Genomic DNA, 22,249 nt, shown 5'->3' with positions numbered 1-22,249 from the left:
TTGCCAGAAGGTTGCAACATAACATGAGTTAATTTCTTAGAATTCAGAACAATAATAGACAAGAACCCAAACCAGGAAGAGACAAAGCAGGCTGCTCCCTAAAAATAGCGAGGCCCAACTCACTCCACTTTACACTAGGCTGGTTCTTTCCAGACCAACTACAATTGCACACTTCCTTACAGAACCACTTAGCCCGCAAGCAGGACCAAGAAAAAAACCTGAAATTAAAAGGGACACCCTACAATTTTAATACAATTTTCAATACACCACAGTTGGATATCTCAGCAAAAAAGGCAAAACTATGAAAGGGCCCAGAGGATAACGCCCCTCTGGGCTCTAGAGGGGCCCTGCTAAGGCAGAGCTAAGGGTTATTGTGTTTCTGTCTCATCATTGCAGTAACTGAGCACCTCAGAAACATTGCAAGTGTAGCCTATGTGGGGAATCAGTGTTATTCCCATTTCACACCAGGGGCAACCAGAGGTTCACATGAGGAGAACTACTGAGCAAAGAATCCTCCCACAGCGCCAGGGAAACTGATTGAAACTGTAATTAAATGGAATTCTGAAAGGCCTAGATGAACGCGATCCCACAGGGACAAACCAGCCCTGCTCCGTAAAGGAAAAACTGCACCTCTTCAATCTACTAGAGTTCTTGGAGAGGGAGAACCAGCTAATGTAGTTGATTTGGACTTTAAATAGCTGTCAACAAAGCCCCTCGCAAGCGGCTGTTAAGGAAACAAAATCAACCCGGGGCGAGAGGCAGAGTATTGTTGTGGGTCAGACACTGACGATGAGGCGGGACGCAAAGGATTAGATGGCCAGTTCTCACCATGGCCAAAGGCTGGTGGTAGGGAGCCCCGAAGAACTGTGCTAGGACTTGGAGTGGCAAATTCTGGAGTGAATCCCAGCAGTGCCATAGTCAAGGCTGTCTCTTGATTTCCACTTCAGTGGCATCCGAACTGCACCCCACATCGTCCCAGGGTGAGTCAAAGTCAGCAGTGTGCTCTCCTGAGCCCCTGGGGCTTTTGGAACGGAGTTGGCTAAGCACATGCTGTGCTGGGGGGAGATATGTCCTCAAACCCACAGGGACTTTGCCGAGGTGGGTCTCCCCTTTTCTCGGCAGCCTTTGCTAGGGCCCACCGACTCGTCACCTTGGTGCAGGAAACGCTGGGTGTTTAGAAAACGCCAGCTGAGCTTAGCAGGTGGGTGCAGGGTGGGCTTGGTGGCCTCTGATACACAGGAGGTCAGACCAGATGATCAGACCAGGTCCCTTCTGCCCTTAAACTCTATGGCTCTGTGACTTGGAGGACCCTGTGTCCCAGCACACGGCCGCTCCACCAGCTCTGACTGGAGAATCCTGGATTTAGGCCTTCCCCAGTGAGTCTCTGCTGGGAAGGACCCAGGAGCAGACCCCAGGGAGGTTCAGGAGTGTCACCCAGGGCGGGCAGGGGCAGCACTCACAGTAGGGACCCTGGAGGGTTAGTCTCCGGTGTGGGGTGAGGGAGCAGCTGGCACCACGAGCGGTGGAAGGCCCTGCCCATGGGAACAAAGGTGGAGATTGGGGGATGGCTGGGTTCTCCCTGACACGCCCCTGGCTGGGCGAAGCCCTGGAGAACATGCAGCAGATGAACAGGGGGGATGTGAGCTCTCAGCGTGGGATGCTGCCTTGAACGGTGCACCGGGCTGTACAAACAAGGGCACTAAAGGTGCATGTCCAGCCCCTCCCAGAGGCTGCGCTCTGCTCCAGGGCCCCTTGGAGGCTGTATTCCTCCTGCCAGCCTCTCAGAGGCCAAGCTGGCCCAGCTGGTTGCGGCAGGTCCCAGCAAACCAGCACATTATTGCCCCATCCCGGCCGCTCATGGACTCCCTTCGAAGCGTGGTGGGCAGGGGAGGAGGATGAGCCAGGAGCCCTTTCCCCAGCCGCTCGCTGCGTGTGATGTGCTCCTTCCTTCCTGCCAGAAAGCCAGGCAGATACAGCCTGCGGGGAAGCATTTTGCAATCACCTTTTCTGAAAGTCAGAGCAATTAACGGCACTGGTTGGTGGGTTGGTTGTTTTTTTTTTCTTTTTCTTTTTTGAGGAACTAACGGTGAAAGCAACATGTTAGAGAAGAGCTGGAACACTCTTCTCTCCTGGGAGCCGGGGGCCGGTCCTGCGAGGGAGCCGGGGGCCAGAGTGTGCCGCACAAGGCGCTGAGATGAGGTAAGGGATGGAGCTCGTGCTGGCTGGGTGCTGACTCAAACTTGGGTTGTACAGAACCTCTGATGGGATCCTGCTGCTCTGGCTAGGCTCCATCCTTGGCCAAAGCTGCTCGGGGTGGATCGTCCCCCTTTTAACAGGCAGCGAATGATGCATTCTTGTGAATCTGGGGGTCCCGGCATTCAGCGCTGTCCTGCTGCTGCGGCTCAGAACCATTCAGCGGCTGTTTAAAGTTTGCACGATGCTTTGGAGCTGTGAAGTGTTATCCCCGAAACTGAGGCTATTCGCGGCTCATTTCCCCGCAGCGGGGTGGAGAGACGGAATAACCCGTTCTCACACACCACCGAGCACCAGATCCAGGCTCCCACACCATTGACTCCCCACCCAGGAGCTCCTTTCGTGGGACTCAGTGGGGCTGCCGGATCTCCAGCCCCAATCCTGGTGGGAACTGGCAGCAAGGAGCAGGTGAGGGAGTCAGAACCTGGGACCCAGCAGTCTGGGGCTCAGGAGCAGAAGAAGGGGTGAGGATGGGGGACTAGGGAGGTGCTGGAAGAAGAAACTGAAAATAGTTTAGAGGATGAACAGACTGCAGAGTAGGGGGAGGCAAGATCCCAGTGGCCTGCAGATGTGGCCTGTCAAGTAGGGAGGCATTCCTCATTCATTCCTTTCGTAAGACTATAAACAGCCCCAGCCTCGAGCCACCTTTCACGTTTCTTTAAACCCACCCACTGGATGGCATGGGAGGTGAAACCACCCCGGCACCGTGAAGTGCCGCATCTGGATACGAATGTGTCCGTCCCTTCTCTGCAGAAGCCGGGGGAACTGCCTGCCTTGAGCATGGCTGAGTGGAGCTCTGAGCTGGCTGCCGGGATCGGGCTGGTGGCCGAAGGTCATGCTAGTCTCTCCCCACGCATGGGGCTGGTTTACTCGCAGGGTTCTTCTTTCCCAGCTCAGGCAGCACCAGGCTCTGGTGGGGGCCTTGTTCCATGCAGTCTGGCCGCGCAGAGGTTTGGTTGTACAGGCTGCACGCTCCTTGGGGCAGCAGGGACAGGCTCTGACTGCGGGGGTGCCTACACAGGAGCGAGTTCCCGGCCTGGATGGAGACTCGTGCTTGTGGGGCCAGGCTAGTGCGTTGTGGCTCTGGCACGGAGCGGGGCTAGTCTGCGCTCAGACCTGGGGGCGGCAAGTCTCCGCCTCAGCCAAGCGGCAATCGCTCACCCTGGGCATCACCACACCCACAGCCACTCCAGTTACTTTATTTCCCAGACTGGAGGGGACTGGAGGGGCTGCGTGAATGTGTTTCTGACACAGAGAGGTGGCCTGAAAATGGGCAGTGACAGGCCGCAGGCACCACAGGCCTTGTGTCTTATGAGCCTCTTCGTCCCAAACATACGTGATGAGAACAGCTGGAGGGGCATGGAACACCCTCACGTCCCACGTCTGTATGTACCACGGGCGAGCACTGAGAGGACCCGTCACATGCCACCTCCATCTGTAACGGGTCAGCACCAAGAGCATTTGTGCTTGGCTCTGCTCTCCCATGGTGTGAACTGTGTGGAAACGCTTTGATGCAATTACCCAAATGTCTCAGGCCAAGGGAGAAATTCACAGCCTCGGGGGCTGGTGTAAAATGAAATGTGCTTTGTGAAATACCAATGTAGCGTATGTGTCAGATTTATCCCTGTTAGCATGTGTGTCCATGTTAGATAGACGGGGGTGGGGTGGGGGTGGAATGGGATAGATAGATAGATAGATAGATAGATAGATAGATAGATAGATAGATAGATAGATAGATAGACAGATAGACAGATGGGATGCATGGGAATAGATGGATGGATGGATGGATGAACCCAGTACATTTTGCCTCCTATGTAACTCAGAAAGTCTCTCATGTAGGGTTGTACCAGGCCAGGTTAATCTGAGCACACTCCCATCTCCACAGCCATCATCCCAGGCCTGTAAAGGAGACTCAGTCTGTGAATTCAGATCATGGCCATGCACTGGAACGCTGAGATGCTGCTGGGATGCTCCACACTCTTCCTTCTGCTCCTCGGAGGTGAGTTTCAAAGGGAAGTGGTTCCCAGCAAGGAGCTGGGAAATCCCTGACTCCGTACAGATGCACTTGATGTCAATTCTGTGGCCAGCATGGAATGAGTTTTGCTAGTGTCCATCCCAGAAACGGTGCTGACTGGCAGTGAAGACAGGGGCCAGGCAGTGACTGTATTGGGGACTAGCCTGTCGGAGAGGTGGCGAATCCAAGTCAGGCTGGAGAAGAGTGGTGGGACATTCCCCCTGTCCTGGCGTTACTGGACCCTGGATCTGTAGATAAGTGGAGAATTTCCCATCCCAGGGCCATTCACCAGCCACGAGTGAAAATAATAGATCGATGTCTCAGGGCTTTGAAACTGAAAAGCCACACTGAAGTGACCGTGGCCTGAGTACAACTCAGCCGTGCTTCATGGACGACCCTCAAACAAGAGCCCAAAAGCAAACAAAAGTCTCACTCCAAACATGTGATCCTCTAGTACAGACCCCTGAGCCCAGGCCGCATCCCAGTCCCACCGCCCATGTGGCGTTGTCCCAGTCCCCCGAACCAATGCTGGAGCTGCTGAAGTCTCTGCGCTGGTACCCTTCACATTCTAACAAAAGGCACTGTCCGCATGTCTGGCCCTTTGATTGTTCCTTTGCCATTTCAGACTCTAACATGGCCCCTTTGGTGCTAAACTCTTGCTGTGCAATGTGACTGCTCCTTAAAATCTCCATTTGGGAAAGAAAAATTCAACCTTAATGGCAGCAAATTTAAAGCTGACAAAACCAAATACTGTTTTGAAACATTAGGCTGTGGAACTCACTGCCACAAGGTTTCCTTGAGACTGAGCGTTTATCAGAATTCAAAACAAGTCTTGGACATTTATCTAGCTAACCCGACCATGCAGATTTGCTATAGAAAGGGTTAAAATTCATATAACTTTGGAAGGGGTATAAAGTCTCTCCTCCAGGGCATCAGCCAACCAGCAGGGGCTGGGGGAAATCTCACCCTGGAGCAGGTTATCCCATAACTGCAGGGTTTTGGCACCACTCCCCTGTGTTGGAGATGAGATACTGGGTGAGATGGAGTCCAAGTTTCTAAACATGGGGCTGGCTTTCAGGAAAAAAGAGTAACACACTCAGGCTGCAAGGAGGAGTTCCTGGTGTGCCAGTGAAGGAGCAGGCCAGAGGGGCAGCCCCTTCTGTGTAGCCCAAGGCCCTGTCACCTTGATGTGCTGTTCTCTTTCACTCTGCAGGGGCCCGAGCCTGTGGCTGGGTCACAGTGGACTCACCCACCATTCTCTTGGGATCTACAGTCACGGCCTCTTGCACCATCCAAAGCAACCGCTGCGGTGGCTTGGAAGGTGAGGAAATCCAGATCACGTGGAGACTCAACAGCGAGTCCATGTCAGGGAGCCAGCACAAGAGCGTTGAAGGAGCAGACGTTTCCAATCTCACCATCAGCCATTTCAACCAAACCAGGGCCAAGCTGTGGTGCTTTGTGGTGGGGAACGGCACCCCGCAGCGGATAGGAATGGCGGAGATCCACGCAGGCTGTAAGTCTCCCCCTCCTCTGGCCTCGACTCAAAGGGCTATGTTTCCCTGCACGTGCAAATAGGACACCCCCTTCCTCCAGATATTTGCACCTGCATCCCTTTCCTTGCACCAGAACTCCTGCATTTGCACATGCAAATTGGGTTAAACTGAATTCCCAGTGGGGGCAGGTAATTAGGGGCCACCACCTCCTTTGCAGGCACGGTCACTTGGACTGCCCCCTCGGCCATGGCTCCAAGAGGCTGGCTGGATCTCGCTGAATACCTTCTCACTTCTCTCTTGCTTTGGCCAGGGACAGAGGGGGTGGGGGTTACTATTTCCTGGTGCATGGGGGAGGGGAGGGCCCTTTGAGGTCATGTGCAGGTTGGCAAGGTATGGCAGCGAGGGGAGGGAGAAGTTTGTGCCATTGCTGCCTGGCTCGGGACTCCAGGGCTTCAGGCAGGTGTTACAGGAGAGTTCTACAACTGTAGGTAGTAAATAGTTAACAGACACAGGACCAGTCGATGGTGCTCAAGGACATGCAGCTTAACTGCCCAGACCTGGGAGGTCCACTCAGCACATCTCAGATCCTTTCTCCCCATTGCTTTCTGCCTAGATCCACCATCGAAGCCTGAGAATCTAACCTGTATGATGAACCTCAGTGAGAACAGCCTGACGTGCCGCTGGGACCCCGGGCTGGACGGACACCTCCCAGCCAGAGTAGCTCTGAAAAGTTCCAAGTAAGTGATAAGCCTCAGCCACATGCATGGCCTCCTATCCATCTGCAGGGCCGTGGTCAGGCCTCTTTGCCCATTGCACACCGCACATGGAGAAATTAGAGGGGAAAAGGGGCCCTTTTGGTCCTCTCCTTCCCTTTGCACCCAGCAGCAGCCAGGACAGCATGTTCCCCACAACTATCTAGGGCCGTGTCCCATCTGCTTTTAAAAGCCCCATACAATGAGGCCTCCAGCACGCCCTCTGCAGACTGTCTGCAGGCATCTGTGCTCCGGGGGATACCACGTCTTGCAGGCTGCTCGGTACAAGCCCCTTGTTGCTTTCCCTTGCTGTGTGGCCTCGGATGTGTCCTTTGGCCATACAGTCCCAGGGCTCAGCATCACCCGCTGGTACCTTGTGCAGCAGTAATTTTTCAGAGTTTTGTGCCAGAACTGGCTCCCAGAGCCCCGAGCGGGACCAGGTTACAGCACTGACTATGGGCAAGTTTGAGAGCTCCTGACACCACACGGCAAAGTCAGGAGTGCCGCCAGCTTTTTTGGCACCCTAGGCAGCGGACGGTCCCGCCCCCGAAATGGCATCCCTGACAGAGGTGGCAGAAGGTCCCGCCCCCAAAATACCGACGACGACCCGGGCGGCCAAACATCCGGCCGCCGCAGTCGTCACCCCCTGAATGTTAGCGCCCGGTCTCCTAATGGGTTGCGCCAGCCCTGGGCAAAGTGGATTATAGACACCCACCATAGAGCAAGCTTAAAGCCACTGAGACTTGATCCCAGAGTCCCTTTGACTCCCAGCCTCTGGGATTGCACCTCAGAGAGTCGCTGCCGGCAGAAGCCCATCTTCTCGATGAGGCCAGCCTTGCCTCCATGCCAGCGGCCCTGCTCAGCTTAGCTCTCCCTTCAAGAACTGTATTTCCCCTGCCTCTGGCCTACCTTTGGGTGTTATTCAGAGGGTCCCTCTGCACCTGCACAGAACCTGGATTTCCATGTCCCTGGGTGTGCCCACTGGGCGCAAGTTGAGAGGAAGGTGAGGATGGTACCTCAGCCTGATGGGTCTCCAGTGAGAACACACAGAGACTGACCCTGTCTTGTTCCACTGCAGGAGCAGAGGCCAGTGTGAAGTTTCCCAGGAGGCGAATCCAGACTGTATCCCACAAGCCGGCCAGAACTACTGCACCATTCCTCGCAGGTTTCTCCAGCTGTACCAGAAAATGGACATCTGGGTGTCAGTCCAGAATGCCCTGGGCACAGCTGAGTCTGAGCATCTGTGCATCGACCCCATGGATGTAGGTGTGTAATGGAGCTGGGGGCTTCCTTTGTAGCCACCTAAATCAGAGTCTGGACGTAAGAATTTAGAGAGAGAGAGTTAGTTCTGTTAAACCAAGTCGCATTAAAACACTTCCGATTATTAGGTCACACTTTAAGGTTCCATTTATAAATGGTTTCCAAAGCAAAGGGTTAATAGAGGATTACTAGCTGTTCTAAGCCGGTTATAGATGTTAGTAGGATGTGTTATAGGCGGTTACAAGCATCTTAGCACAAAATGTCATAGATGGTTATAAGCAACCTGTTGACTGACTGGTCCCTCTAACAGATGGTTAACCATTTATTGAGCTGTGTGTAGCTCGAACGTTTGTCCCTTTCACCATCGGCAGCTGATCCAGTCAAAGATATTACCTCACCCGCCTTGTCTCTTTCATGTATTGAAACATCAGCGAGCTGTTTATTAACCCTTCGGAAACTACGGATCAATGGAACCTTCTATCAAATACAATGGATCATTATTACTATTATTTTGCTGTTTAAGGGCCTGATTTGAAGCCCAGCAAAGTCAGGGCGAGTCTTTCCATTGACTTAGCAGGCCCTAAGTGCTCAGTTCTGCAGGTGAAATCCTCACCCTGTTGAAGCCTCTGGCAAAACTCGGCTATATTGCATCAGTACCTGAGATTTCTGTTACCAGAGCCCCTGGGTGTTGTGGGGAGGTGACTAAGTAGGAGTTAACTCCCAACATCCTGGCCAAATTACCATGCAGTCGTTATAATTTGCTCACTGCATCCCCACTCCAGGCGGTTTTGACTGATGCAGGATGATGCTTCTCTCCCTGTTCTGAGCTGCTGCACGGAGCCGCTCTGTTAAACAGCTGCTGCATTTCAGCCCAGCATTACAGCACTAGGTGGGGTAATTCCTCTCCAGAGGGAAAAGGGGGATAACGTGCGTTGTGAGGTTTCAGGAGGAAAGACACAATAGGAACATCAAAGAAATGATTAATTAATGAGTTATTGTCAATTATTAATAACAACACATTTCCCTCAATCTCTGATTGGCCCCTTTTCCGCTACTGTAATTATGGATCAATCTCCCTGTAATGCCATGAGGCTCATGTATGGGAGACTATTTTACTTCATTTGCGTATTGAATCCAACTCCTAGTCAGATTATTTCTATTTCTCAAGGTCTTTTCATGCTGCATTTTTTTAACCATTTATTTTTCTTACTCACCTCGCTGGGGCTTAAAGCCAGAGCCAGGATTAAGACTAACACTAAATCCGATCAGATAGATGGCTGGGATCCCCCGTGTGAATCCCAAGGTCTGGGGGTCCCACTGACTGCAGGAGAAGGTGTGCAGGCAAACAATTAGTGGGGTCAAGCCCTGGCTGTGTTTTGCGCTTTGCCTGAGCCCCATCTCTCTATCTATCAATCTATTGATCTATCGATCTCTATTCCTTGTAGCCAAACTGGATCCCCCTGTCCTAAAGAGCATCCAGTCAGTCCCTTTCCAGACTGACTGCGTCTCCGTGGCCTGGGAAGTGGCTCCCACCAGCTCCCACATAGAGCAGCAGTGTGAGCTCCGCTACAGGACCCATGAGGACCCTGGATGGACTCTGGTGAGTGACTGGCTCCGGGAGAGGGGGCCGGGCTGGCTGGCTGGCTGGGGCTCTGTTCCTTTGGAGGAAGTATGGTCTAGTGGCCAGAACTCCTGGGATCTGTTCCTGCCTCTGTTTCCGTGGGGGGACTGAGAGCCCCTCATTTTCTCCATCTGTAAACTGGGAGATTCCATCTGCTCTTCCAGCCAGCTCCTGAGGGGAGAGGAGTGAGTCATTGGCTTCTTTCTCCTGTTTGGAAGGAGGGAAGGAAACCTCTCCTGTCCCCCTCAAGCCCCCACTCCTAAAATGCACTGTCTGCTCCTTGATTGTAACCATTCCGCATCCTTCTACTCAGGAGCTGCACGGATAGTCCAGAGATTTACTCTGCACTTCCAGTGCCTCCATTTGAGCCCCTCCCCTCGCCACACACCCTGGTGCCCGCTGCTGATGGGGCACAGAAGAGGGGCAGCCTGCGGGCCCTGACAGCTAGATTTCCCAGGAGCTCAGGGCTGGATCTCCAAGTGCGCAGCGCCCCCCATCGGAGCCAAATTTCCCACCCTCAGCAGCTCCCATTGGGACACGGATCAGATTTTCCAGAGCTCACACCCAGCACCCTGGGCTCTTTGGACAACCGGGCCACTTGCTTAGATGCCACAAAGGGAGTTGAGCACTTGGAAATCTGGGGCGATGAGGCCTGCCTAACACTGCAGCCTACAGCATGGGGCGGGGGGGGAGCCACCAGACACTGGGGCCAAGATTCTCCAGAAGTAGCTAGTGATTTGGGGGCCTGCATTCTCACAATGTGCTGAGCAGCCACCCTCTGAGACTCAGGCCCCTTTCAGGCATCTCAGGTTGGTGACTCCAAATCACCAGCCACTTTTGCACCAGTTGGGGATCTGGCCCATTGACCCCAGTGGCGCGAGGCTGAGAGCCTGGCCCACCAAGCAGAGAGATCCAGGCCGCACAGCATGGAACCCCACCCTCGCGGAGCCACTAACAATCACACCTGAGTCTCTGCCACTCCGGCCCCATCAATACAGCTCCCGCCGCCAGCTCGTTTCCAGAGCTGCTGCCTGGCAACCTGCGACCCAGCTTGCCTTTGGAGATGTCCCTCTAGTCTGAAGCAGCCCAGTTCCCTTGTTTAGATCACAAGTTTCCTGGGCTGATTCTCCCCTCCCTTCGGTGTAACACCCCCCACCCCGCCGGAAAGGCCTGGGGTTCCCCTGGGGAGTGTGCGGAGCCAGGCCCCTGGAGCCTGGCCCTGGCCTTTAAGAGTGGGCCTCTCTGGGAGCAGTTTCAGGCAGCGATTCCCCCTGGGTCTGGAGGCTGCATTACTGGGCCAAACCCATCGTCTGGCCGCCATGGACTTTGCCCAGCAGATCCCACACTCTGCATGTGACTCTTCTTTTTGGACCCGTCTCAAGTGGGCCGTGCAGCTTTGTCCACAGAGGGTGAAACAGCTTTTCTGGGCAGGAGCTAGAGAGAAGCGGGGCCGGCTTCCCCCAGGCCTGGCCCCTCGCGCCCTCAGTTACATCCACAAAAGGCTGCCACAGCAGAAGGGGTTGCCGGGGCTACCCCAGGGAGCTGTTCACGCCCACTTGGGCACGCTTTGCCCTGGTGTGACTGACGCACGGGGCGAAGCCGGAGGAGGATCGGGGCCACCACTGAGCAGGAGTCCATATGGGGCTGCCTCTGACGTTGCTTTGCTTTGCGACCAGGTCCCCAACATTGTCAGCCCCAACCTGAAGACCCATCACTGCGGCTTCCTCTTTGGGACGGAGCATCGCTTCCAGATGCGCTGCAGGCGGGTCACAGCGATGGGCTACTGGAGCGAGTGGAGCCCGGGATGGAATTTCACCACCCACGAGAAAGGTGGGTCCTGGCAGGGGGACCGCCCACGCCATGGTCCCACCGCACAGGCAGGGTCTGACTGGCTCAGGCTCAGGGACCCAAGGCCTGGGCTGAGAGTCCTCCCCATGCCAGGGCTGTTGGGAGGCCCCTGGGTGAAACAAACACAAGAGAGAGCCATCCTCACTGCTGCCCCATACACACACACACACACACCCCGGCTGCCTCAGCAGAGAGACCACGGACCGAGCCCTAGGGCTGGGACCCACAGCGTCCCTAGTGCTGGTGCATTGTGACCCCACAGCAAACCTGGGTCTGTGGCTTCGCTGAGTGACCAGGCAGGGTGGAAGGACAAAGTGACACACTCAGAGCTCGGTGATGCGGCACTGGGGAGGACAGAGGAAAAGGCCCAGAGCTGCCTGGGGGCTTGGGGTCCGACTCCTGCTTATTGGCGTTCGCAGTGGGTCTCTAAGGCTCCCCGTGCTGGGAGCGGTGGGTTCCCATTTACAGCCCTTGGCGTGTGGGTCAGGCCAGCTTTGCTCTCCCACGCGGCCTGGCTTCCACCCTGGGGCAGGTGTTGTTACGGGTGTTCAGTTGCTGGGCCATGGGCCAGCTTGGTGCACAACAAGGAGACAAGGGCTCTGCCCAAAAGTGCCCATGATCTAAGGGCTGCTCTGCACACAGGTTTGGTCCTAGTAAAGCAGTGTCCCTTAGGGGCGTGATCCTTTATCCATCTGTTTATACCCGTGGGTGCAGTTAGACTGGGCTAAGCAGGCCCTGTCCTGGTACAGCTATTTCTCTTCTCCTATACGGAGAAACTAACCTGGCGTTGGGCACCTTTATACCAAGAGCCACACCCACACGGGGGCCGTACCGATGTAACTACCCCGGCAGAGTTCCAGCGGTACAACTTGTGACTGTAGACCAGGCCTGGGAACGGGGCTTGCAGCTGAAGAAGGTGCAAGTCTGAATTTTAGTGACATTCTGATCCACTGAGACCAGCACAACTGTGTGGGGTCTGTCACACCTGTACCAGTAAAGGGCAGCTGCGAAGAACGGGTGAAAGAAACCCCTCCTCTTGTGTGCTCTAGCTCCTGCAGGGAAGCTGGACGTCTGGTGGAAGATGACGCCCGTGGACTCTGGGAAGACAGCGGAGGTTCAGCTGCTGTGGAAGGTAATGCTGGACAGGACCCTCCCAGCAGAATGCACATGTGGCTCGTTGTAAGACAGCCCCTGTTATTACACACGGCTTGTCTGTGGGGGAAGAGGCACGTGAGCACTTAGCCGTGGGACTCGCTGAGACTGTCACAGCCCCGTATCTGAACTCCCTGCTGGTGTCCTGGGCTCCCCAGTGCTAGGACAGGCTGCCGCATCCTTTTCTCCCCTGCCCCAGGTGTTTGTATAGGACCTGTCCCCCCTAGAAGCCAAGCACTGAACACGGTAAATCACCCCTGCATGGTGCCCTCCACAACGGGCTCTGGTCCCAGGCCGGGGTCCCCGCACTAACCCAACCACTGTTCTACCCGCTCTGTGCAGGCTCTGAAGCGGAACGAGATGAATGGCAGGATCCTGGGGTACTGGGTCTCCCTGAATCCCAGACAGAGGAATGTGGAGCTAGCTGCTGTCTGCAACACGACAGAGATGCAGTGCAATTTCTCTGTGCTGGCTGGGGTCAGGAGAGTTTATCTCGCAGCCTATAACTCAGCAGGCGAGTCTGCAGCAACAGAAGTTATCTTCCTTGAGAAAAAAGGTAGGGGCTCGCTAGACAGCCTTGCAGTCTGTTCAAAGCAGCATGTCTCTGAAACCCTGAAAGCACCTTCAGGTGGGCTCTGCTCTGCAGAAACCCTTTGATTTCTCAGCTCGGCTGCACGGGGGCTAGGAGCCCTCCCTGTCGCTCCTTTGTCTGGCTCCAAGAAGTTGGACTGTCTCTATTTGGTCACTGCCCCAGTAATAAGTAGAGGCACTTGCCTGTCAGAGCGTGATCTCTGGGCTCCCACAGACACGCAGTGACCCCGAGATGGGCTCCCTGGTGCGTTTCCTGGGCTGCCGAACATTTCAGGGGAGCAGGGGGTGAAACCCGGCAGACACCACGCTGGCCCAGGAGCATGTTTTAAAGGCTGTCGAGAGTGATTAGCTGGAGGGCCAGCTCCTCAGCTGGTGTGAATCAGGGTGGTTCCACTGGAGCCAATGGAGTGACACCAGTTTACACCAGCAGAGGAGCTGGCCTGTAATCTCTGAACCATCCTTTTGAACGACAAGAGAGCAACTAATGGCCAGGCCTGTGCACTGAGCAAGGGGAGAGTGTGAGACCCCAGACCAGGCACTGAATCTTGACATTCCCATGGCTGCTTGGTAGGAGAAGATGCTTCTTCTGCTCGCAGACTCACAGGCCCCACCCCCTCTCCGCTAGCCGAGGCGGCTGCAGAGGGTCCATGGCCTCCTCTGGTTTTACTGACTCCGTGGTGAGCTCAAAGCGCAGCAGCACCAGTTCTGCTGCCCTTCCCCCACTCCCCCCGGCCCCCGCTCGGCTTCCCCCGTATCCCACACACAGCCTCTCTCCCCCGTCCTGCCTCCTGGGGCTGCGGGCGTGACTGTCTGGGCCTGATTGCCTTCTCCCACGCTGTTCGCAGGGCAGCCCCTGGCCGGGATCCACACTTCCCCCTGTGACGAGCACAGCCTCTGGGTGCACTGGGAGGCACCCAGAGCCACAGCCACTGGGTACGTACTTGAGTGGCGCCAAACAGCCTTGCCGGGGCCAGCCAGGAGCAGCGGGAGCTGGCAGCTGGAGCGGAACAGGAGTGCCACCAAGGCACTAATCCGAGGTAGGCGCTAAGGAGCAGGGTTTGGGCAGCAGCCTGGGGCGTGGGGGGCAGCAAAGGTGGGTTCCTGGCCTTTCGCCCCTTCGATTCACTGGTCCAAGGTCTGTCCACAGCACATGGCACCTTGGAGGCTGGACACCTGCCAGGAGGGGAGGCAGCACTCTGCCAGCCCAGGCTTACGGGGGGCAGCCTCGGTTGTGTCTTCCGACTCCCCATGTTTCTGAGCTGCCCCTCAATATTACAGATCCCTGCGCTGTATCCATCCACCGACCCCACACCCGTCTCTGCTCTGTATCCATCCTGTAACACCCCCTCATCTCTGTGCTGTATCCATCCATGCACCAACCCCCCCATCTCTGTGCTGTATCCATCCACCGATCCCCCATCTCTGCCCTGTATCCATCCACTGCCCCCGTCTCTGCGCTGTATCCACCCTGTGACCCCCCCTTCCAGTTACCCTGTACATACCAAAGTTTGTTTTCATGCCCATAATGTCAATGCTGTGCCATTAAACCCCCCGGATGCTGCCTCATGTACCAGGTACATGATGGGAAGTAGAGATTTGATGTGTCAGCTGACGCGCTGTGGCTGATTGACTGGAGATGCAAGATATGCTGGCAGTGCAGAGGGCGCCCTCCCTGCTTCAGGTGATTGAGTAAAGGGCTCTCAGTGCTTGTAGCCCTGCTGGTTTAATCACCTCCTCTTGTTTTCTCTTCCAGAAAATATTGAGCCTTTCCAGCTGTACAATATCTCCGTGTACCCGTTGTATGCGGACGCGGTGGGGCTGCCCCTGCACACAGCAGCCTATTCAAAAGAGAAAGGTATGTGTTTCTATAGCAGCTCCCATCCTGAATGACCCCAAACTGCTTCAGGTCCAGGCAGCATGACTGAAATGCAGCCACCTCTGGGGTGGAGGGTGGCAGCGCAACAGCACACATGAATGGGGGTGCTGAAAGTCCAGCCCAGGGCCGTGGGCCAAGCCCCTGCTCTTATGAAAAGTGTCTCCCAGCTCTGTGGAATTTGGCAGAACAGAGGGTTAACTGCAGAATGATCTTTTGCAAGAGATCACCGTGCAAGAAGCACAAGACAACCAGAGTCCTTGGGTGAGGTGCTCCACTGACATACTGCACCAGCATACACTGGCAGAGGGTCTGGCCCACTGCTCACAGGGCATTCAGTGCCAGAGGTGTGCGGGTCCTGGGCTCCCCGACCTCCAAGCAGTCAGATTTGTCACAAATACCTGCTCTTACCCAGGACTCTCTGCTCTCCGGCCCATATTGGGGACCCAATAGGAATCTGCACTGCAGTGCCCTTGGCTGCTTTTTGTACCTTTCGTGTTCTTCTCCCACTTCAGCTCCATCGTGTGCCCCTAAATTCCGCCTCAAGAGTGTCAGCAAGTCCCACGCCGAGCTCAGCTGGGACCCAGTCCCCATTGAGATGCAGAATGGCTTCATCACGAACTACACCATCTTCTGGGCCAGCACCGCCGGCGATGAGCTCCGTAAGTCCTGCCTGTGTCACTGCCACCCTTGCACTGCACCTACGACCTCGTCAACCTGCCCAGTGCTCTGCAGCACCGTTTTCCCATGGGCTGGATGGATAGTAATCCAACCGTGATCCCCCACACAACCACAAGGGTTGAGAGGGTTCAGAAAAGAGCCACAAGAATGAGTAAAGGATTAGAAAACCTACTTCTAGTGACAGACTCAAGGAGCTCAATCTATTTAGCTTAACAAAAAGAAGGCTCAGGGGAACTTGGTTGCAGTTTATTAATATCTACATGGAAACAAGTATTTAATAATGGGCTCTTCAATCTAGCAGAGAAAGGTCTAACAGAATCCAATGGCTGGGAGTTGATGCTAGACAAATTCAGACATGGAAGTAAGGTGCAGTGAGTGTAATTAGCCATTAGAACAATTTACCAAGGGTCCTAGTGGATTCTCCGTCACTGGCAATTTTTAAATCAAGATGGGCTGTTTTTCTAACAGATCTGCCCTAGGGATTATTGTGGGGCAGGTCTCCGGCCTGTCTTGTACAGGGGGCCAGACTAGATGATCACAATGGTCCCTTCTGGCCTTGGAATCGATGAACATCCCAGTAGGCGCCTACCTGCATCCTATGGTGCCCAAATCCCTTTGCAAATCTGGCCAGAGAGGCTGAATGACCTACGCGTGGTCACACAAGCCATCGGTGGCAGAGCAGTGAATTGATCCCAACTCTCCTGAGTCCCAGGCTAGTGTCCATCCTTCCTCTAGGTGTGTGTATGTCGGGGGCTGTACTGTAGGTCTGGGAAGTGTGTGGGGGGGAGCTCTAGGGGGTCACACTGTTGTGGGGTCAGCGTTTTATTTTCTCTTAACCCTCATCACCGTCCCCTCCCCCCTTCCCTGTTGTGGTCCTGTCTTTCGTGGAGGAGGTGGGCGCTCAATTCCAGTCAGACCCACTCGTGCAGGTACCACTGCCCCCGCGCAGGCTCTGGATTTAGCTCCTGGAGGTGATGCCAGGACTCGGAACGGGTCCGTAAGCGGTGTGAGTGCGCGGCGGGATTGGGAGCTCAGGGTGACTAATAGCCGTACCTGCTTCCTAGGTGCCGTTGTGAACTCCTCCTTCACCACCTTCACCGTCAGGGGCCTGCTGCCGTCGACGATGTACAAAGTGCACATAATGGCGTCCACAGCAGCCGGCAGCACCAACAGCACAACCCTGACGCTGGTGACCCCGGTGCTGGGTAAGGCCGTGGGCTTGGCCTGCTTGGGATCCCAGCGCTTGGGATGGGCCCACAGCTGTGATCAGAGGCGCTATGTGGCCCAGGAGGCAGAGGCGGGGGTGGGGGAGATAGCCCTGGACCCACACCCCTCACACATGCACACACACAGACAGGCATGTGCACACACACGCACACACACAGATACACATGAACTCTAGGGACAGCTGGATCCCAAGCTGCGTGTGAACTTGGCCCATCCCTAGGTGGCAGGGGAGCACATGGGGGCTGCTGAGGCACTGGGACTAATTCCTGGGTCCACTCCAGCTGCTTAGCACAAAGCACCCCGGGATCATAAGAACATGAGAACAGCCGTACTGGGTCAGACCAAAGGTCCATCTAGCCCAGTGTCCTGTCTTCCAACAGTGGCCAGTGCCAGGTGCCCCAGAGGGAATGAACCGAACAGGGAATCATCAAGTGATCCATCCCCTGTTGCCCATTCCCAGCTTCTGGCAAACAGAGGCTAGGGACACCATCCCTGTCCATCCTGGCTAATAGCCATTGATGGACCTAGCCTATATGAACTGATCCAGTTCTTTTTTGAACCTTGTTATAGTCTTGGCCTTTACAACATCCTCTGGCAAGGAGTTCCACAGGTTGACTGTGCATTGGGTGGAAAAATACTTCCTTTTGTTTGTTTTACACCTGCTACCTATTTTCATTTGGTGACCCCTAGTTCTTGTGTTATGAGAAGGAGTAAATAACACTTCCTGATTTACTTTCTCCACACCAGTCATGATTGTATAGACCTCTATCCTATCCCCCCTTAGTCGTCTCTTTTCCCACTTATTCATCGCTCCTCATATGGCAGCCGTTCCATACCCCTCATTAGTTTTGTTGCCCAACCCCCACCTACCTCGAGGGAATGCTCAGGTCACGCCATGCCACCTACCTGACTCCCTCATGCCAAGGGCTGAGCTTTGGGAATAACCCAGTTCCTATCTCTTTTCCAGATGAGAAAGAAATCCAGTATCTCCTCCCGTTCTTTGGCCTCGTGTGTGTCGTGCTTGTAGTATTATTCGTCTGCTTCCAGAAGAATCGGAGGTAAGTGCCCGTGGATCAGCAGCCCTCCATGGGCTTGGCACTTAGCCTCCCGTGATGCAGCTGTGACCTGTGCGACGCGCGGACACCGATCTCCGTCCAGACAACGGAGGGGGCTGGAGTCAAAGGGCTGGGCAGACATTTCCTCCCCGTTAGGCTCAGGGACACTCACAAGTATGGGAGCTTTGTGCTTTTCACACCAGGCCAGATCCCCCGCTGGGGCGAATCGGTGGAGCTCCGTGGGCTGCCATGGACTCAGCCCCAGAGGAGCGATGTCCCTCTTCACTGGCAGCAGGTGTCTGAACAGAGGCGGGTCCAGCAGGCTCAGACAGGTGCAGAAGGGCACTGAGGGTAACTGCACGGCCCCCTGTTATTATTTATATTGTGATCTGACAGCCCCCAGAGGCCTCTACCAGGGATCAGGGCCCCCTGCTGCTGGGTGCTGCACAAACACAGCCCCAGGCCCTGGATTTCACCCTGCCAGCTGCGTCTCTGCCAATCCCCCCAAGAACCCAAGCCCTGACGGAGCGATCGGCCAGCAGCCCGGTCATTAAGCATCCCCCCGGCTTTGTTATGTGACCAACAGGGTGAAGAATCAGTTCTGGCCCAGCGTCCCGGACCCAGCTAACAGCAGCCTGGGCAAGTGGGTGCCAGCCGACCTGCAGCAGGTAAGAAAGGGTCCGGCAGGTGCCAGTCCTCCCCCATCACTGCTGACTCCACAGCACAATATTGAGTCACCCCTCACCAGCTGAGCACCTGGCAGGGAGACGGGACAGTGCCCTGGTGAGAAGGCCAGACACCACAGTGATGGGCAGGGATTTAAGCACCAGAGTGGAATAGAAGAGAAACTAGCCCTGCCCTCCTAGCAGCTGGGTCAGCAGCAGCCAGCCTAGCAAAGCTCCTTCCTATCCGCCAGTAGGGCCGTAGCAGGCTCAGCCCTGCTGGGCAGTCAGAGCTAGCAAACAGCTCAGCTGGCAAAGAATGGGGCCTGATCCTGCAAAATGCCGAACACTGACTTACTCAGCACCCTGCAGGATTAGGCCCCGCTTAGCGCCACTTCTAGGCCCTGCAGTGGGGCTGAGAACACAGAGCCTGGCGGGAGAGGGGCAGGACGAGGGCGGGGGGGCGGGGGGGCTTGCACAGCAGTTGGGCTGGGAGAGGCTGGGGTGAGCGGGTGCTGCAGAGTGTCCCCACTCAGTGGGACTGAGGAGGGGCTAGGGGAGAGGGTAGCCGTCGGGAGAGGGCTGTGCCCTGCAGTGGGGCTGGTGAGGCCGCAGCTACGCACCTCACCAGGCCTTCCCTGAGCAAACGCGTGTTTCCTAGGAGACTCTCCAGACAGCCAGCGCGAGGGAGCCTGGCCTGGTGACCATTTCTGACATCACCGTGCTCGAGAAAGGAGCCGAGAAGAAGGCACCGCTCTGGGGGAAGAAGGACCCTGTCCCAGCAGCTGCTGGCAGCTTCCCGGGCCTCCCCAAATCCTACATCCACCCCAGCAGCTCCGGCCTGCCGAGTGGCAGCAGAGCTCCGGGAGAGGCGCGGCCGGGCTCGTACGTCAACAGTGCTGGGGCCGTCCAGTACGCCAAAGTAGTTGCCGAAGGCTACAGGGGCCAGCAGCAGCATGTCCCATCTCCCCTCTACATCCGGTCCGACTCCACTCAGCCCCTGTTGAGCGAGTCGACGCCCAGCCCCAAGCCTTATGAGAACCTGTGGTTCCACGGGGCCCCACAGGCAGGGCTGCACTGCCAGAGTGCCCAGGAGGATGCGGCCTTCCTGGAGGAGCCGCTGATCGACTTCCCCCTGCTGCAGGGCCTGAAAATCGACGGGGCCGAGGACCTGCATGACTTCCAGCGATTCTAGCGCCTTGCGGAGGCCAGGAGAATGGGCAGCTCAAACAGACGTGTGTCTCTCCTGGCCAGCCTCACACCGCCCCCCCCTTCCCAAACCTCCATGGAGTAGGCACCAAGCTGCTGTTTGCATTTGCACCACATACTCTCAAAGCATTGGCATGGCTTGAGCCTTGGGGAGGCGGAGGGTTGGCCGGCCGGCCGCCCAGGGATGGTGCATCCCGCCGCCCTGCAGGAATACGGAGTCTGGCTCCTTGGCTGGCAGGGGCTGGAAGCTCATGACCAGATCCTGCTCAGGGCAGTGAGGAGCTGGGTGCTGTCTGCTCTGGACTCCAGCGAAAGCAGTGTGCTCTGTAGCTCACAGAATCAGGCCCCGAGTGCCTTCCCCGAAAGCTCCTCTAGTCTCTTTCTCCCCAGGCCGGTGGGGCTGGGAATGCAGCAGAGAGCCCTACGGAGGGAGAGCGCATCCCAGGCAGCCCCGCTGGCCAGCCGGCCGGCACTCAGGGCAGTGCTGCCTACCTAAAGGAGCTGCACCCCTGTGAGCTGAGGGAAGGTGGCTTTGATGCAGAGAGGACGGACGGGGGGATCCCTGAAAACAGAACATCAGCTGCGTGCAGGGTCCATGCAGAGGCTGCAGGCTCTGGAGTCCAGACTTGCTCTGCAGCTGTCTCCTTTCTGCAGCTACTATCCCCAGTGCTGCCCTGGTAGGGAGGGAGCCCCGCAGACTTGGCTAAAGACTTTATAAAGCTCCCTAGCTTCTAAGGAAATGTCAATGAACAGTCTTCTAAGCTCATTATCCTGCTCCCTGGGGTTCTCTGGCATGGCCCTCGCCGAGATGGGGAGCTGAGAAACTTCACTGCACTTTCTAAACCCCAAGTTAATGTTATGCTATTTATTTGCTTCTCTACATGCTCACTTGTTACCCTGGGGACATTTGCAAAGAGTCAGCGCAGCAAGAGCTATCTGAGGCCAGGGGATGGGTACTACGCTGCTGAGCTGTTTACTGCTAGGTCACCAGTTCAAATCTAACCTAGGTCCATAGTGACCAACAGTCGGGCCCTTTGCTGGATGTCTAGGGCTTGGCGTGTGAAATGAACTGGGTGTCCAAGTGGGACTGTGTTACCAAAAGGGATCATGAGCTCCCCCAGCCAAGGGCTTGGGGTGCTGTGAGGAATGTGTGCCCTGCCGCTCTCAGGCTGTGCCTGTTCACTGGGGGGCAGGATGATCCCGTGTTTAGAGGGCTAGCCTAGGATGGGGTAGACCTGGGCTAGGTTCCCTTCCTCACTCCTGTGACCTAGGGCATGTCACAAAGGGTGTGTTCACTTTGCAGTGTAAACCCGGGGCTGTGGGACCTGGGCCTGTGGACTCAACGGATCCAAGCCCTCCCTTGAGCATCTACACTGCATTGCAAACCTGGGTTTACAATTGCCGGCCCCAGGTCTCACAGCCGTGCTAATGGGTCCATACCGCACTACGCAGCCCTTCTGACTCGGATCTGTGGCTTGGCCTGCATCCATGCTGCAAAATGACAGGGCTTGGACCTCTCAGCAGGTCCCAGGTCCTGAGTGCTTGCTGACCCCCAAGTCAGACTGATTTGTGTGTGGACAGAAGGGGGACTTGGGCTCAAACCCGAGTCAGACCCTATGCTGCGTGTGCAATGTAGACATACCCTTTGTCTCTCTAGGCCTTGGCTCCCCAGCGGAAAGCACCATCCGGCCTCCCAGCGTGTCATTGGGATAAATGCCCACAGGACTGTGAGGTGCTCAAATACCACAGCAGTACAGGGAGGCAGTACTGTAGATGGCAGGTACATTAAGGCTTTGAGTCTCCCGGCCTGCCAGCCCAGCACTGGAATCGCCACTAGCCTGTTTACCTTTTGAAACAGTATTTTTTAATCGATTGGGCTGGCTTCGGAGCTGGAGCGTAGCGACTTTCCGTAGCTTTGGAAGGAGTCGGCTGGGCACTGGATGCTGCGGCGGAAGCTGCACTGCAGCAAACCCACCCCCAGCTCACCCTGAGAAGCCCAGAGGATGAAACGCAGCTTCTTAAGGCTTGTTAAGAACTCCCCCAGTGTTGGGGTTTGGGCAGCGAGTAGAGTAGATCCTTCTTTACGCTGAGCCATTTTGCTCCCCCTGACTGTCAGCTCAGGAAGTTATCGGTCTGCTCGCCTCACGGCAGCATTAGCAGCTGTCAAGCATTAATAGAGCCAGTAGTGATCCCCGTTCCCCCTGCAAGGCAATCAGCGCTCGTTAGCAGTAGGGTTATTTCCTTTAAGGGTTTTGAATTGAGCCATTTGCTGGACGTGCTGTGCCTCGGCGTGTGGCCAGTTCTCTTGGTTGCTGTGAACATTGCACTGGATGGGACTGTTGGCTGGTGGACCTGGCTGCCAGTAACACTGTTGTTATGTGGCGGTGGGGACTGGAGATACTTCACAGTAAAGTGTTGTACAGCCATGTAACCATTCCAAACCTGTACGTGTTGCCCCAGCAGCCGCTCCGCCTCGGGCGCTGTTTGTAGTATACCACTCAGAGGGAAGGTTTCCCTTTATGGGTTTGGTTTTTCATGTTTCCTTGGTTTGTTTCCTT

The 22,249-nt window shown here is 55.8% G+C and overlaps 1 protein-coding gene across 1 annotated transcript; it reads left to right on the top strand.

The window, feature by feature from the left end:
• Positions 1-2,083: 2,083 nt before the first annotated feature.
• Positions 2,084-22,249, top strand: CSF3R (colony stimulating factor 3 receptor). The gene is made up of 16 exons (XM_044997899.1): positions 2,084-2,199; positions 4,139-4,252; positions 5,481-5,780; positions 6,374-6,497; positions 7,591-7,778; positions 9,218-9,372; positions 11,070-11,223; positions 12,291-12,373; positions 12,736-12,949; positions 13,830-14,021; positions 14,738-14,839; positions 15,373-15,519; positions 16,603-16,743; positions 17,733-17,823; positions 18,407-18,488; positions 19,144-22,249. Exons 2-16 carry the CDS (start codon positions 4,186-4,188, stop codon positions 19,675-19,677), a joined length of 2,574 nt encoding a protein of 857 aa, XP_044853834.1. The 5' UTR covers positions 2,084-2,199; positions 4,139-4,185; the 3' UTR covers positions 19,678-22,249.

Source organism: Mauremys mutica, chromosome 23 (assembly GCF_020497125.1).
Source record: "Mauremys mutica isolate MM-2020 ecotype Southern chromosome 23, ASM2049712v1, whole genome shotgun sequence".
Taxonomy (NCBI): domain Eukaryota; kingdom Metazoa; phylum Chordata; order Testudines; family Geoemydidae; genus Mauremys; species Mauremys mutica.
This window is presented reverse-complemented; position numbering and strand designations above follow the sequence as displayed.

What these genes read in the sequence shown, in the direction of transcription:
- CSF3R (XM_044997899.1), top strand. Translation starts at nt 4,186, where the DNA reads ATGGCCATGCACTGGAACGCTGAGATGCTGCTGGGATGCTCCACACTC. An exon ending in AGGTTCAGCTGCTGTGGAAG is followed by an intron (nt 12,374 to 12,735) that starts GTAATGCTGGAC and finishes CGCTCTGTGCAG; the next exon opens with GCTCTGAAGCGGAACGAGAT. An exon ending in GCTGGTGACCCCGGTGCTGG is followed by an intron (nt 16,744 to 17,732) that starts GTAAGGCCGTGG and finishes TCTCTTTTCCAG; the next exon opens with ATGAGAAAGAAATCCAGTAT.